Source organism: Macrobrachium rosenbergii, chromosome 47 (genome assembly GCF_040412425.1).
Source record: "Macrobrachium rosenbergii isolate ZJJX-2024 chromosome 47, ASM4041242v1, whole genome shotgun sequence".
In the NCBI taxonomy this organism is placed as follows: Eukaryota; Metazoa; Arthropoda; class Malacostraca; order Decapoda; family Palaemonidae; genus Macrobrachium; species Macrobrachium rosenbergii.
The window spans coordinates 18,659,435-18,676,681 of NC_089787.1; the positions used below are offsets into that span (position 1 = coordinate 18,659,435).

Consider the following 17,247-nt stretch of genomic DNA (forward strand, 5'->3'; position numbering starts at 1 on the left):
ACTTAGACTTGTATGAAATGGAATTTAGGTGGCTTGGAAGAAAGCTTATGGAATCAAAATGCATCAAAACATTTTGCTGCCAAGTAAGGGGTCCTGGTCTATACTGGTGAGGTTCTTAGTGTGGGCACTTGTTATTGAGAGGTTTGGTATATAAGACACAACTGTCCTTAGGCTTCCTTCAAAGTGAAAATTGGGTGGCTTGGAAGAAAGTTTGTGGAGTCAGTTTTTGCCACTGTTGGTGGCTCAAATCATCAGATGGAATTTGAAAGTACCTTGCCTGAGTGATATTAACGCAGGAGTGTAATATTCCCAGTTTGAATTTACAAGGAACTCTCATTGCCTAACATTTTGTTAATAGCAGGATGGCAGACCTTACTGGTCATTATAGTTCGAGTTTTGTAACATTTGCTACAGACTGTTAAAATATTCACATTTTAGCAACTTCGAAATTATTTTTATTCCAGTTTGCACAAATATCTAGACTTTAAAAGATGAGAGAGAGAGAGAGAGAGAGAGATTTGGTGAAAGTGCTATTAGTGGTCTTCAGAAACTCACTAACTGACCACTTAATAATTGATTTAGATATTAATTGTTAAGTATTTATACATTTCAAAAGCACAACCTTGGTGCCTAAGCCTAGAGCAATTAAAACACTTTGCAACATTACAGTAACTTTATTTGTGAGAATTTAATAATCCAACCAATCTGAAATCCTAAAAATAGCTGCAAAACTTACAGTAATGAGAAAACATTTTAAGGCTACCAGTGAAATTCCTCTCATTCACCTCACTTAATAATCTTCAGCTATGAGTACAAGGTTCCCGATAAATCAAACAGCTTTATTATATTGGGTGCCATAATAGTGTACTGTGCAAATGCATAAACAAGTATTCTATTCAACAATTTCCATAAATCTCATGCTCAGTTACACATCTCACAAAAATTGAGATTTGCAGCATTGCACTTAACTTTCAATTTCCAGAAGGAAAATAGACTGGCTAGAGAGTAAATGCACACTTCTCAGAGAGAGCTGCAATGCAGTAATTAACAATACCTGCCAGCAGTAGAAATAAAATTGAAATTCTCCACTACTTTGTTTAACATAACTCTGCTACTGACATCTCTCTCAGGCCATAATGGATAAGCAGACAGTTACAAGATGTGTTCAGTTCCTGAGCAAATTCTCAGACCAATCGTGCCTCGTGTGTGTGTGTGTGCGTGTGTGTGCATGTGTGTATGTGTGTGGCCTCACAACTACAAGGATGTTGTTGATTTTAAAACAAACATGGATACATATGAGATTTATTCAACTTTTACACATTACAAAAGGTCTACTGTACCTATTCATTCTACCACATTCCAGTTGGTTGTACTGCCAATGCCTCCTAGTTCAGTCTACAAAATTTCGTCTATAATAACGCAAGCAATCTATTCACAGGGAACTATTGAGCCATGTGACATTTACCTAACTCTTACGCATTCTGCAAAGCTCCAAAGGCTCCTCTACTCCATTTACTCCTCTTTCCCACCCTTGTAAATGCAAAGTGGGCTCTTCCTCTCCATGCAGTCACTGTCTAACATGTGAAAGTAGTGTTCGAAGGAGAGGCTGAGACACTGTTCTGAGGCCCCACTGGCTTTCGGAGCCTGCTCGTACTCGTAGCATACCTGGTCCGACCTGGATGCCGTCACGTTCCGGTTGACGCAGATGGGGCTGTACCTGTGACAGGTCGTGGAAGAGACAGATTAGTTGCTGGAAATATTAAGTGAATGTCTTGTGAATGGCCTGGCTAGGGGCTGCTCCAAGCCAAGGTTTTGTGATGACATGAGACCACCTTAATCTCATTGTTAACATGACAAACTTATCAATTTTAATGGGGTGCTGATCACTCATGTCTGTAATTTTTTCTTTCTATCCACATCAGCCTTGAGCTCACAGCAGTTGAAAGGCCACCAGGTAGGCAATTCACTGCTTAGGTTAGTAGAGGCACTCTGGATTGTAGTGGAAAAGCACTCTTTTAACAGAGAGAGAGAGAGAGAGAGAGAGAGAGAGAGAGAGAGAGAGCACAAAAGATTAGTAGAAAACTTGGAGAGTGTCAATGAGATTCAGAGTTGGAATATGTGAATGGATTGTTCAGCCAACTCTCCTCTATGGAAGTGAAGTTTGGAAGGTGAATGCAAATGAAATAAATAAAAATTGAAAAATTATAACTGAAAAGGTGAGAAAAATGGAGACATGTAGGTGTGGCAAAAGGATTGGCATTGGTAAAAAGGTGGATCAGAAAGTTTTCAGACAGTCTGGTCATGTATAGAGAATGGAGGATTACAGATTAGAGAGAAGAATGTGTATGAAGAGGCTAATGTTGCGGAAGTTTCTTGCTTGAGGCTTCATCTATATATCTGCAGTTTAGGTGTGGATGTGGCAGTGGTCACATTCTTGTCTAGGTCTTCATCAGCTCCTTTGCACAAACACTTCTGAACTAACAAGAAGATGCCTTCAAGAAATGATGATACCCAAGGAAGACCCCCCCCAGACTGACAGTTTCCAGTTTAATTGCTCTTTTCAAAATTGTGTATTTTTACTTTTATTTCTTTTTAAACTTTGAAATTTTTGCTCAGTACAGCTGAAGAGGAACTTAGTGAAGGTCGAAAGCTCCTCTTCTGTGTTTACTCACTTAAATTTGGTCGTATAAAGTGACTTTTTCTTAACCATTCAAGACAAACACGAAGAATGTTTTCATTACTGGACTTCTGAACTGTACACTCCTTTCTCCAAACTATCCTCATCGTCCATTCTCCCCACATGGCCAAACCACGTGAAAACTCTCTGACTAGTCCTTTTACCTGCACTAACCACATTATCAGTTCTTTGTATCTCAGCATATCTAATCTCCCAAATCTTCTTAGGCAATATATACATACATGCTCACTTGCCCAATTGTACTGTGCATTTATGCAAAGAATAACAGAACCTCATTTAAACAGGATGGTAACTGAGATTTTATTGCAAAAGTTACATGCTTTCAAGGTCTCCGGCCACTGGACGATGGGGACTGACTAGCCCTTGAAAGCTGGTAAATTTTGTGAATAAAATCTCCATTAGTTACCAGCCTGTTTAAATGAGGTCCTGTTATTCTCTATACATACATACATGCATATACATATCCTAATCAAAAAGGATTTACTTGCCTTGTGGCCCAGAATGGTGATCCTTTATGAATTGGGGTGCCGTCCATCCAAGTCCAGCCCTCTTCCTCATTCTCCATCGTGCCACCGATCCAGAAATCAGATGTGATCTCTGTAAGAATATGAGGTAAGATGCTATGACTGTATTATTATTATCGAATTCCACAAAGATGCTGTATATATTCAGGTTTTCTTTTGAGAAAATATTTCTATGCTTGTATAGTTGCCAGTCCCAAGCATTTTCCTACCCTGGCTACAGCTCACTGCAGTTGGCAGCTGGTACACTTCTTAGTGGACTGTGGGACAGCCTCCCAGAGGATGTCGTGGAATAGGAACTTCAGAAGTTCAAGGGAAGATACAATTCGTTACTACACTAATACTATTCTCCCTGCATTTTAATACATTTTTATGTATTTCTTAACTTATTAATTTATTTTTTTCTTTTTTAATAATTGAGATCCCTTCTTTCTGTATTTCCCTTTACCTCCTCTTACTTCTTCCTAATGAACCCCATAATATTCTTTGGAAGCTTGAATTTCAAGTCAATGGCCCCTTTGGTGGGCTTGTTCCATATGAACAGGGTTCATGTTCTGAATAATAATAATAATAATTTGAAAGAAGTTACAGGAGATGATAGGAAATGCACGAAGAAGAGACCGCTTATTAGAAAAAAAAGATAAATTAGTAAAATAATATATGAATAGATAAAAATACAAATAAATCATTAAAACACAAGATGAATTGTCTTAGGGCAGTAATGCATTGTATCCTCGCTTGAACTTCTGAGGTTCTCATTGCACAAGGTCCTCGGGGAGACACTTTCACGGTCCAATGGTGTGAGGAATAAAAGAACAATCTGGATATTCAAATCTGCGAAATAACTAACCGTGTTGATGCAAATGTTGGACGACTTTTGCGTAGTGAACGATTTCAGGTAAGGTGATCAATTCGCCCCCAATCATGGCGCAGAATTCTCGTGACTCTGACCAGCTTATCTGAGGAGCACACAAGAGGATTTTGGAGGTGGAATGTTCTCTCTCTCTCTCTCTCTCTCTCTCTCTCTGTACTGTCATGTAAATTTGTTAAATGCCTGCGATTAAAAATGTAAAGAAAAATTTTATTTCAGAATTTTCTCTCAAAATCGTGATTTCCTATGAAAAAATTCTTCATAAGGAATGCTTCAATAAATTTTTTTTTCTCCCCAAAAACAAAATTCTTCACAAATAATCTCCTAGAATATTTTCTTCCTCACGAAAAAAGTTCTCACTCATTGTCTCTTCCAGACATTTTTCCTCAGAAATGTTTCCCCTGAAAATCAAAATTTCATGGAGAATTTCAGTGATGAAAATGTTCCTCACGAATAAAAATTCATTATAAGGTTTCACCCCCTGCAAAAAAGCGTTTGGGAAAAATAATCCTATAAAACAATATAGCCTTCAAGAAAAATAACCTTTAAAAAACTCATTCCACAATTATTCAGCTTACAATATCTATTCTCCCAAATGAATAACGTCTAAAAAGATATTCCCACAAAAATAATTACATAAAAAAATGCCCCAGACAAAAAAGTATATTCCTCTTCCAAATTATTGTTCCTCCTTCCTTTCCTCCTCAGCAAATTCTCCTCCACCTTTCCTCCCTACTTACCTTGCCCAGGTAGAACAAGGAGAGACATTGGTCTCCTAACTTGGTGTACATTTGGGGACAGTCGTCGTGGCTGAGTGTGTGTGGGATCAGGTCCATGAATTTCTCGGCCAGAACCTCAGACCTGTTCAGGTTACTTCCTGTGGAGGTGAGATGGATATTCTTTTTATTATCATCCACACACAGAGAGAGAGAGAGAGAGAGAGAGAGAGAGAGAGAGAGAGAGAGAGAGAGAGAGAGAGAGAGAGAGAGAGAGAGAGAGAGAGAGAGAGAGAGAGAGAGAGATTCTTATTATCATTCGCAGAGAGACAGAGAGAGGAAGAGAGATATATATTCTTATTATCATCCAGAGAGTGAGAGAGAGAGAGATTCTTATCATCTTCCACAGAAATATATATATATATATATATATATATATATATATATATAATATATATATATATATATATATATATATATATATATATATATATATATATATATATATATATATATTTTCTTATCCATAATATAGATATATATTTTTCTTAGAGAGAGAGAGAGAGAGAGAGAGAGAGAGAGAGAGAGAGAGAGAGAGAGAAAAAAAAATCAAATTACATTTATGTCATTCAACAGGCGATGAATTTTAACTGTCCTCACCTGAAATGGGATCGTGTGCAACAAAGTTGCTTAATTCAGTCAGGATTCCTCCTTTAAGCATCTGGAAGAGAATGTTGACAATGAAAATCAACTCTGATACACACACTGTGCCACTCACCACAACCATACCATCACTCTCCAGGCCGTCCGTCAATTTTAGCTCCAAATCACCTTCCATTCCCTCCACTTGTACATTCCACCTCAAACCTTTCCGAGCTCCTCTTGCACTTCATCCACTAAACAGGTTTTACAGAATCCTCTCCTCCTTCATCTCAAGTCTCTCTAATTATACAAACTTTTCACCAATTCTCCATTCTCTCCATGTTTACGGACCACCTCAGACATCTAGCTTTGTAGTATTGCTAAATTTCCTTCCATTTCTATCTGTCGATATCAAAATATTTGATAAACTGAACTTATGATTAAGCCATTTAAAAACAGTTGTCAGTAAATGTCAAAATGAAGCTATTTAAAATATAGTAAAATAAAGTCAAAATTAGCCATTTGATAAACTGAACTAATAACATTGGTCAAGAAATGTCAAATTGAAGCCATTTAAAAAAAGTCAGTTAACGTCAAAATCAAGCTACTTGATAAACTGAACTTAAGACTGAGCCATTTAAAAAGACTTCTATGAATGTCAGAATAAAACCATTTAAAATGTGGTCAATGAAAGTCAAATTCAGGCCATTTAAACTGTAGTCAATGAAATTCAAAATCAAACCATTCAAAATTTAGTCAGTGAAAGTCAAATTCAAGACATTTAAAATACTGTCAGAATGAAAGTCAAAATCGAGCCACTTGATAAACTGAACGACCAAGCCATACAGAAAAACACTTGTCAGTAAATGCCAAAGTGAAGCCATTTAACAATGAAAGTCAGTTTCAAAGCTGTTTCTCAAAAGAGCCGCATGACATTCCTCACCTCGCAGACACGTCTGTCGAGGTCCCCTTCGCAAGGAGGGTCGTTCATCAGGCAATAGCTCATGATAGGGACGCAGGCTGTCTCCCCGTTCCTCGTGCAGGACGTCTGGCCCCTGGAACAGTTGTAACTCCTCCAGGCCTGTTTCAAAGAGAAGGATATCAATCGATAAATGCTGTTCGTGAGCCCCTGTCATGCTCTGGAACTCTCTCTCGCTTGGTCCCGGACTTGAAACTCTTCATGGATATAAGAGTCTTGGTCTTTCTATCATCAGTTAAAGTACCTTAGATACTTTCTTTATGGTTGTCATTCCCACAGTGTTGGAATCCTATTCCTGCTTCTGTTTTCTGCAGCTTTCAATCTTTCATCATATATGTATATATATATATATATATATATATATATATATATATATATATATATAAATAATATATATACATATATACATATAAATAATATACTGTACATATGTACATATAAATATATTTTATATATATATATATATATATATATATATATATATATATATATATATATATATATATACAGTTGACCCTGGGGTTCACGGACTCACAATTGATGGACTCAGTGATTTGCAAAAATTTCTTTGTGGAACATATATACACATTATTTGTGGAAAATTTGCCTATTTGTGGTATTTTTCAGAGAAATACTCACAAATTACTGTATTTTCAGATCATTTTCATCACTAAATGCATTTTTTGTGATAAAACTATTAAAATTTTCAGGTATAAGCATTTTTAGAGGGTTTTATGGTGTTTTGAACCATCAAAATAGGTAGTTATAAGGGTTTTTAGAGGGTTTTAAGTATTTATGGATTTGAGCTATTCACGGGGGGTTAGTGATACGCATCCCCACAAATCCTGGGTGTCGACTGTGTGTGTGTGTGTGTATATGTATATATATATATATATATATATATATATATATATATATATATATATATATATATATATATATATATATACTTATAATCACTTTTGTACATGATTCATTTATCACACATTACCACATGTGAGAAATAAGAGACGAGGTGTAGGTCCTACACCCCGTCTCTTATTTTTCACCTGTGGTAATGTGTGATATATCACACTGCCATATTCCACCTTGAAGGTCAGGAATCAAGGCTGAAACCCAAATGCAGAAAACTCCACCGATGCATCACAGGCCTACAAAGAATGCCTGTCAGCATCCCATCAAAGCAGTAAATAAATGAAATAGTAAATACACTCACATAGCACAAATCTGCATCTTCGTCGGAGTCATCATAGCAATCATCATCGTCGTCGCAGATGTAGTAATACCTCACGCAGCCGTCCCCGTCAGAGCAGGCAATCTGGTCACTGTCGCATTCCGACGAAGTTGCTGGAAGTGACGCACGAGAAGACAAGATCAATAATGCAAGAGTTTGATGGGTAGATGTAGATTTCAGACAGTCTTTGAGCATTACATGATGTAAAGGAAGCAGGTAAGAGGTTGAAAATGGAGTAAAAAAAAGAAAAATTAGCAGGATCACAAGTAATATGGTGTGACTGAGCAACTGGCTGAGGTGTGTAAGGTATGTTTTGATGAAGGAATGATTCCAGATGAGATAGAGGTGTGAATGAGTGGCTGGCCAAGGTAACGATAGCATAGAATACAGAATTTAGACCAAAGTCCAAGCACTGGGACCTAAGATGTCATTCAGCACTGAATGGGAAATTGACAGAAGATTTGAAAGGTGTAATAGGAGGAAAACATCGCAGATGCATGATGAAACAATTGTTAGGAGAGGGTGGAAAGTATGAAGGAAGAAAGAGAACATGAATGGAGGTACAGTAAAAGGAATGAAAGAGGTTGCAGTTAGGGACCAAAGGGATGCTGCAAAGAACGTTAAGTAATGCCTATAGTGCACCAAGTGAGGTGCACTGCTGGCACTAACCCCTACGGAGGAGGGGTAGATGTACTTTCGAGAAAACCTTTGGACATTATGTGATGTACTGGAAGTAGTTAAAAGGTTGAAAATGGAGAAAAACCAAGAATTAACTGGATATCAAATAACATGTTGTTACTGAGTGGCTGGCCAAGGTAAGTAAGGTACATTTTTATGAGGGAAAGGTTCCTGGGGAAATACAGGCGATCATAAGAACTAAAGGGGCATAACATTACCTCAGTATAGTGTTGGTGGTGTATTGAAAGGGGAGTACATACATCCATCACTACAACTGTCATTTCCTGAACCCTCAGAGGTTGAGAGAAAATCGACCCTCAAGATCAGTTGCTTTAAGAGAATCATTTGTGTGTCTCTTTGGCCCCCAGCTGTAAGGCTTTCTGCCTTTTTTGGTTTTCTGTAAAAGAAAACTATTGTGCCAGCTTTGTCTGTCTGTCTGCACTTTTTCTGTTCGCCCTCAGATCTTAAAAACTCCTGAGGCTAGAGGACTGAAAATTAGTATGGTGATCATCCACCCTCCAGTCATCAAACATACCAAATTGCAACCATCTAGCCTCAGTAATTTTTATTTTATTTAAGGTTAAATTTAGCCATAATTCTGCATCTGGCATTGCTATAGGACAGGCCACCACGGGGCCGTGGCTCATACAGCAAACTCAATTGCGCTGAAGAAACTTTGGTGCATTTTTTACTTGTTTATTTTTTTGCTTGGCCCATTAGCCTCTTCTCACTTAGGAGTCCAGTGTCAGTCATTTCAGCTGTTTATTTGTAAATTTTAAACACTTTGTATCCATGTATTTATGTATGTATTTTCCGTATGTGTAACGTCACTGATCTGCAGGAAGCACACTCCAGGTTTAGACTTTCCATGACTGAGACTAATCTTTTCAACCAAATCTAACATTAACCTTTTTTAGTGAACAATCCATACAACTGGATATGGTATGAAATGAATTCCTTGAAGTTTGTAAAGTATTTTACATTTTTAATCAAGAACCAAAGTGAGTTTTCGTCCGAAAAATTAATATAGTAAATTTCTTGGGTCACAGTTTAAATTACTATCATTATTGTTATTATTATTTCAGTAGATGAAACCTATTCACATGGAACAAGCCAACAACAGGGACCATTGACTTGAAATTCAAGCTTCCAAAGAATGTTGGTTTCAACCCCTCGCCGCAGGACCCCACACTGCGGCAGTAACTGATCATGACACAGAGCCAGTGATTTTTCATATTTTTCTTCGCCCCGGGGGAACGCAAACCCACGACATCAGAGCGGCTTGCCATGACGCCAACCACCGTCCCAGCGGACCAGCTAAAACCTTCCAAAAAGTCAATGGAAATACATCCATAACTCTTATGGACATCTAACAGACAGACAGACAAAGAGACTTACCTGAGGCACAGAGGCAGGCAAGAAGGAGAAGTCCCAAGATGCTCATCTTGAGGGATGCCATCCTCGAATGTGGACAGATGGCCCGTGGGAGGAGGTGCTGAAGAAGGTTACCTGCTGTGCTGACTGCAGACGGGGATGAGATGGTCTCAGCACATGTCGTCCATTTATATACTCATCTTTTAGGGGGGGGCGGTTCCCGTGGCTTGGCCCTACTACAAGACGGTCTGCAAATTGGGCTCCCCCTCCTTCATCACTCCTCTCTCTCTCTCTCTCTCTCTCTCTCTCTCTCTCTGTTCTCTCTCTCTCTCTCTCTCTCTCTCTCTCTCTCAATAAAGTAATATGGGGAAAATAATCATCTCTCTCTCTCTCTCTCTCTCTCTCTCTCTCTCTCTCTCTCTCTCTCTAAAGTGATATGGGAAAAATAATCATATTTGTCTCTCTCTCTCTCTCCAAGTAAAATAATATTATATAAAAATAATCATTATATATCTGCTCTCTCTCTCTCTCTCTCTCTCTCTCTCTCTCTCTCTCTCTCTCTCTCTCTCTCTCTCTCTCTCTCTCTCTCTCTCTCAAAAGTAATAATATATTAAAATAAATCAAAAATCTTGTTGTTTCTCTCTCTCTCTCTCTCTCTCTTGTTTAAAATAATATATATATAAAATTTATCTGTAAATCTTGCCCTTAGAGATCTCTTGTCTCTCTCTCTCTCTCTCTCTCTCTCTCTCTCTCTCTCTCTCTCTCTCTCTCAAGTAAAATAAAGTGAAAAATAATCATTAAAAATAATCGTCTTTGTTCTCTCTCTCTCTCAAGTAAAATAATATAACATATAAAAATAATAATTATATATCTGCTCTCTCTCTCTCTCTCTCTCTCTCTCTCTCTCTCTCTCTCTCTCTCTCTCTCTCTCTCTCTCTCTCTCTCTCTCAAAAGTAAAATAATAATATATAAAATTAATCATTAAATATCTGCTCTCTCTCTCTCTCTCTCTCTCTCTCTCTGTCTGTCTGTCTGTCTGTCTGTCTGTCTGTCTGTCTGTCTCTAAAGTCTATCTCTAATCATCTTTGTCTCTCTCTCTCAAGTAAAATAATAATATATAAATATAATCATTATATATCTGCTCTCTCTCTCTCTCTCTCTCTCTCTCTCTCTCTCTCTCTCTCTCTCTCTCTCTCTCTCTCTCTCTCTCTCTCTCAAAAAATAAAAATATATAAAAAAATTAGAATAAAAATCTGTCGTTTCTCTCTCTCTCTCTCTCTCTCTCTCTCTCTCTCTCTCTCTAAAGTAATACTACAAAAAGTAATACTATATTAAAAATAATCATTATATATCTCTCTCTCTTTCTCAATAAAGTAATAGTCCATTATCTCTCTCTCTCTCTCTCTCTCTCTCTCTCTCTCTCTCTCTCTCTCTCTCTCTCTCTCTCTCTCTCTCTCTCTTTACAAAGAACTGCCATAAAATGAGTGAATTATGCAGATTCATAATACTTTAAAAATACTGATTCATTTTTACCTCAGAAATAATTGCACATCATCATAATTGTTGTCTGCACCAATGGCTACTCATGCACATGTATGTCTGTGCACATGTGTGTGTGTGTATGTATGTGTGTATGCATATGTGTGCCTGTGGTGTTTGAAAGGAAAAATATATCATATGCAAAAATTTGGATGACATTGTTTCGAGATGGTCTGATCATGTGGAGAGTCTGTGCAGCCTTTTTCCACTATTGCCAAACACCAATCAAACAAGAGTTCATTCATGGCCGCGTTTCTTTTCCCTAAATTTCCACCAACATCTGTCTTTTCCCAGAATTTTGTCCATTATTGCATCCATTTTGACATGGATAGCCATACAGACTTAACACACCATAGTTTTTGTCCCACTTTGACACCAAACTAGTCACTCTACCCTCTACATATTCTAGCAAATGCAGGTTTCATTAAGAAAATTATAATCACCATTAATAAATTACTTTCTACATACTTTATCCCTACTTTCTTATACACACCTCTGTTCCCTCTGGAACTTTTCCCTCATCCAGACATACCTTACTTGCCCTGGCCAGCCACTCTGTCATAGCATATCTGTAATGGCGCTGATTTTTGGGTCTTCTCCATTTCTCAACCTATTAACTGGTCTCATTTCATGGAGTAACATCCAAGGTTATTCTCGTATCTACATTTGCCCCTCCCACTCTTGCATAGTTCCTCTCTCTGCCTTTTCAATGAGCTACACTTGACAGCTTTTCATGAATCACGCCATAGACACAGGGCTGCTTTCTCTCCAGACAGCAACTTTCTCTTTGCATTCTTTATTCTTTAATCCATTTGCTCATTAATCTTTTTTTTTATTCCTCACTTAGTCTGCTCATAATTACCTCCCCTTGTTCACCTGTACGCGACTTTTGTTATCTTTTCAGTTCTCTCTCTCTCTCTCTCTCTCTCTCTCTCTCTCTCTCTCTCTCTCTCTCTCTCTCTCTCTCTCTCTCTCGCTAGGTATGCAGGGACTAATACAGTGCTTTCGTGGCTACGCAGTTGTGTGACTGTTTGATTTTATAAATGGTAAAGTTTGAAACAAAAAGGTCACAACGATTGGTTTCATTTATTCATTGTATATATATATATGTGTGTGTGTGTGTGTGTATATTATATATACTGTATATATATATATATATATATATATATATATATATATATATATATATATATATATATATATATATATATATATATATTTTTTATCACTTACACAATTATCTGTGAATTTATGCAATACTGGCAGGACCTCATTGAGACTGGATGGCATCTAGTAGAGATATTTATTAAAAAAAATTACAAGCTTTCCAGGACTAACAGTCCTCATTGTCAAGTATCCATCGAATGACTGGACACGTGGTCCAGCTGTATTTTATGTGTGTGGGGGAGTGTATTAAAGCCCTTATCCTGCGATTATCCTCTATGTCCTGTGTGGCGCTGCCCTAGTGACCTTGGTCTTTCTCTGCCCGCGGTTCTTTCCTGGTGTGAAATTTCCATGTGGTTTCTTGTGCTTTTGTGTTTCTTTTCTGTTGTAGAGTATAAGATTTTCTTGATAGGCTGTCTTCAAATTTGTTTCCAGTGTTGCCTGCCATTACATTCTTTGCGCATGTTATGAAGGCATTCTCTACAATCAGTCTGGCCATTTTGTTTGTGTTCCTGTACAAAAATTTCATATTTTCCCAGTCTATTTTGTGGTCCTTTTCCCAACAGTGCTTGGCGACTGCCAACGTCTGAGTATAGTGTCTTATGTTTTGTAAATGTTGTTTTGCTCGTTCTTTGCAAGATTTGCCACTTTGGTCGACGCAGCACTCTTCACAGTCTAGACACACTGTCATGTATACCCCTCTTACCTTTTTCCCTCCTCTACAATCTTTTTGTTTCTAACTATTTTATTCCTAATGGTGTTTTTGTAACTGCCTATCAATTTTCAATTATCTAGCTTCCTGTTGATGGGTGTAAGTGTTGTTGTCCGGGACTGTAATTATTTTCTTCCCTTTCAAATGTTCCTTCTCTGCCCCTTCCCTCTCCCCAAAATGGTTTTTTTCTTGCCTTAATGTGTGCCCATTCCCACCAATACTTATGGTATCCTAATCTCCTGAAACTCTCTCTCGGGTATTCCAACTCTTCGTCCAAGAATTCGGGACTGCAAATCCTATAAGCCCTGATGGCCGACCCTGTCATTACTCCCATTTTAATTTCTTTCCTATGACTGAAGAACTTATGTATGTATGAATTGGTGTGTGTCTTCTTCCTGTGTACCCTAAACTTTAAACTTTCCCCTTTCCTCTTTGCCAGTACGCCCAAGAAAGGGATTTCTCCCTCCTTCTCTTCTTCTATTGTGAACTTTATTTGTTCATTCACTTTATTTATGTTCTCTAGGAACTTGTGTAGTTCTTCCCTTTCTCCCTTATAAATAATCAAGATGTCATCCACGTATCTTACCCATTTGATATGTTTAAGTTCCCTTTATTTAATTTACCCACCTCTTCCGTTTCAAACCATTCCATAAAAATGTTAGCCAAGATCGGTGAAAGACTCGAACCCATGGCCACGCCATTTTTTGGATGTAATGGTATTCGCCCCAGTTAACACATTGACGCTGAGGGCCGCTGACAACAATTTTATCAAAACGTCATGATCTCAGTCACATGTATGAACCCCTTTCTTCATATTCTTTTCTGTTACTTACATCGCCTTCTTGACTGGTACGTTGGTAAACAGGGAAGTTACATCTAAACTTGCAAATTTGCAATCTTTTACATTAATTTTGGATGACGTAAAAGATTGTAAATTTGCAAGTTTAGATGTAACTTCCGTGTTTACCAACGTACTAGTCAAGAAGACGATGTAAGTAACAAAAAGGAATATGAAGAAAGGGGTTTATACATGTGACTGAGATCATGACATTTTTATCAAATTGTTATCAGTGGTCCTCAGCGTCAATGTGTTTAACGGGGCGAAAACGTTACATCCAAAAAAATGGCGTGGCCAATGGGTTCGAGTCTTTTGCCAATCTTGGCTAACATTTTTATGGAATGGCTTGATACAGAAAAGGTGGGTCAATTAAATAAAGGAAACTTAAACATCACCAAATGGGTAAGACACGTGGATGACATCTTGATTATCTATAACGGTGAAAGGGAAGAACTACACAAGTTCCTAGAGAAAATAAATAAACTAAATGAACAAATCAAGTTCACAATAGAAGAAGAGAAGGAGGGAGAAATCCCTTTCTTACGCGTACTGGCAAAGAGGGAAGGGGAAAGTTTAAAATTCAAGGTACACAGGAAGAAGACACACACCAATTCACACATACATAAGTTCTCCAGTCATAGGAAAGAAATTAAAATGGGAGTGATGACAGGGTTGGCCATTAGGGCTTATAGGATTTGCAGTCCCGAATTCTTGGATGGAGAGCTGGAATACCCGAGGGAGAGTTTTAGGAGCCTAGGATACCCTAAGTATTGGTGGTAATGGGTACACATTAAGGCAAGAAAAAACCATTTTGGGGAGAGGGAAGGGATAGAAAGGAACATTTGAAAGGAAGAAAATAATTACAGTCCCGGACAACACCACTGTTACAGCCATCAACAGGAAGCTAGATAATTTCAAATTGAACACGGGAAATGGATTTAAAGACAGCCTATCAAGAAAAATCGTATACTCTGCAATAGAAAAGAAATGCAAAAACACAAGAAACCACGTGGAAATTTCACACCTGGAAAGAATTGCGGGCAGAGAAAGGCCAAGGTCACGAGGGCAGGGCCACACAGGGGACGGAGGATAATCGCAGGATAAGGCTTTAATCCATTCCCCCACATGCTTATAAATACAGCTGGACCACGTGTCCAGTCATTCGACGGATACTTGACAATGAGGACTGTTGGTCCTTGAAAGCTTGTAACTTTTATTAAATAAATATCTACGCCAGATACCATCCAGTATCAATGGAGTCCTGTCAGTAATATATATATATATATATATATATATATATATATATATATATATATATATATATATATATATATATATATATATATATATATATATGTATATATATATATATATATATACTGTGTATATATATATGTGTGTGTGTAATTGTAATAGCCACAATACCCTCTTAACTTCTCGAATTCTTCGTGCTTTTTTGGATACGCATGTCACTACAAAGCCTTAAGATCCAAGTGCAAGAAATATGAGGAAATTGTGATGTCCAGTAGCAGGAAACGAACCCAGGTTCATTTCCTGCTACAAGACATCATAATTTTTTCATATGTCTTGCACTTGGATCTTAAGGCTTTGTAGTGACAAGCGTAGACTATCCAAAAAAGCGCAAAGAATTCGAGAAGTTAAGAGGGCACTGTAGCTATTACAATTACATTATTTGGCTCAAGTTTGCTAGGTCAGTGGTTCGCTCCTGGCTTACCACTTACCTATCCACCCAGCCGAATTCAACATGTACCAGTAGCTACTAGGATAGAAAAAAAAAAGGGCTATGGGGCTAGCAACCTCATCCCTGAAGAGTGCAACTCTCTGCAGCAGACTAACTCCTTGGTGCATAATTTTTTCTTAGGTCAATAGAGGCACAATACAAGTTTCAGAAAACTGGTCCAAGTCATTTAGCTCTACTGTGAGACTGAACTCTGGCTTATGGAATGGTTATTATTATTATTATTATTATTATTATTATTATTATTATTATTATTATTATTATTATTATTATTCAGGTGAGCCAAATTCATATGAACAAGCTCACTATAGGGTGCCATTGACGTGAAATTCAAGCCTCCAAAGATTATTATTATTATTATTATTATTATTATTATTATTATTATTATTATTATTATTATTATTATTATTATTATTACTGGGCGGTGGGGTCAGGCAGCCGAAGGGAAGTATATGAAGGGAATAGACCCTCTCTTAAACAGGTCTTATTAAAAAGGATGGCTGTATTATGCGAATTTATCTTATACGAGATCTTTTCAATTTTCCTTATGATTCGCTTTTCGGCCTCAGCGATGTCGTTCAGCAACTGGCCGATATTCATACTGGAAAAAGGACAGTGTGTAGAATGCGGGAAGTCATTTATTGAAATATCCAATCGACGACGAAAAATTTCTGATTGGATATTTCAATAAATGACTTCCCGAATTCCACGCACTATCCTTTTTCCAGTATGAATATCGGCCAGTTGCTGACCAGCATCGCTGAACCTGAAAAGCGAATTATAAGGAAAATAGAAAATTTTCTGTATAAGATAAATCTGCATAATAAATCCATTCTGTTTAATAAGACCTATTATTATTATTATTATTATTATTATTATTATTATTATTATTATTATTATTATTATTCAGAAGATGAACCAAATTCATATGCAACAAGAACCATAGAACCAACTTGAAATTCATATGCAAAGAATATTATTATTATTATTGTTAAATTCATCTGGAACAAGTTCATTGACATGAAATTCAAGCCTCCAAGAATATTTATTATTATTATTATTATTATTATTATTATTATTATTATTATTATTATTATTATTATTATTATTCAGAGGAACCAAATTCATATGGAACAAGTTCAACCATAGGGACTATTGACTTGAAATTCAAGCCTCCAAAGAATTTTATTATTATTATTATTATTATTATTATTATTATTATTATTATTATTATTATTATTATTATTATTCAGAAGATGAACCCTATTCATATGGAACAAGCTCACAAAAGGGGAACCACTGACTTGAAATTCAGGCTTCCAAACAATGTGGTGTTCATTCGAAAGAAGTACAAAAGTTAACAGGAAATACAGAAAGATGAGATCAGTTATTAGAGAAGAAAAAAAAATTATAGATTAATGAATTACTCTAACTTAAAATACAGAAACGAGACAAAGATGCAATCCTTCTGTCTACGAAGTCAAGCATTTTCACGTTTGCAGAGCAAACGGTCCTGCGTGGC

The 17,247-nt window shown here is 37.1% G+C and overlaps 1 protein-coding gene across 1 annotated transcript; it reads right to left on the bottom strand.

Moving 5' to 3' along the window:
* Window positions 1-563: 563 nt before the first annotated feature.
* LOC136830578 (uncharacterized) lies at window positions 564-9,931 on the bottom strand. Its single transcript, XM_067090102.1, has 8 exons — window positions 9,738-9,931; window positions 7,644-7,774; window positions 6,392-6,529; window positions 5,467-5,527; window positions 4,831-4,967; window positions 4,070-4,178; window positions 3,187-3,295; window positions 564-1,717 (listed from the first exon to the last, which is right to left on the bottom strand). Exons 1-8 carry the CDS (start codon window positions 9,796-9,798, stop codon window positions 1,513-1,515), a joined length of 951 nt encoding a protein of 316 aa, XP_066946203.1. The 5' UTR covers window positions 9,799-9,931; the 3' UTR covers window positions 564-1,512.
* Between the last annotated feature and the right edge of the window lie 7,316 nt (window positions 9,932-17,247).

Excerpts from the sequence above, each read along its gene's own strand:
- LOC136830578 (XM_067090102.1), bottom strand. The coding sequence starts at position 9,798 with ATGGCATCCCTCAAGATGAGCATCTTGGGACTTCTCCTTCTTGCCTGC. Across the intron at positions 5,528-6,391 it reads TCGACAGACGTGTCTGCGAG|ATGCTTAAAGGAGGAATCCT; the intron begins GTGAGGAATGTC and ends ATTCTCTTCCAG. Across the intron at positions 4,968-5,466 it reads TGCACACGATCCCATTTCAG|GAAGTAACCTGAACAGGTCT; the intron begins GTGAGGACAGTT and ends TCACCTCCACAG.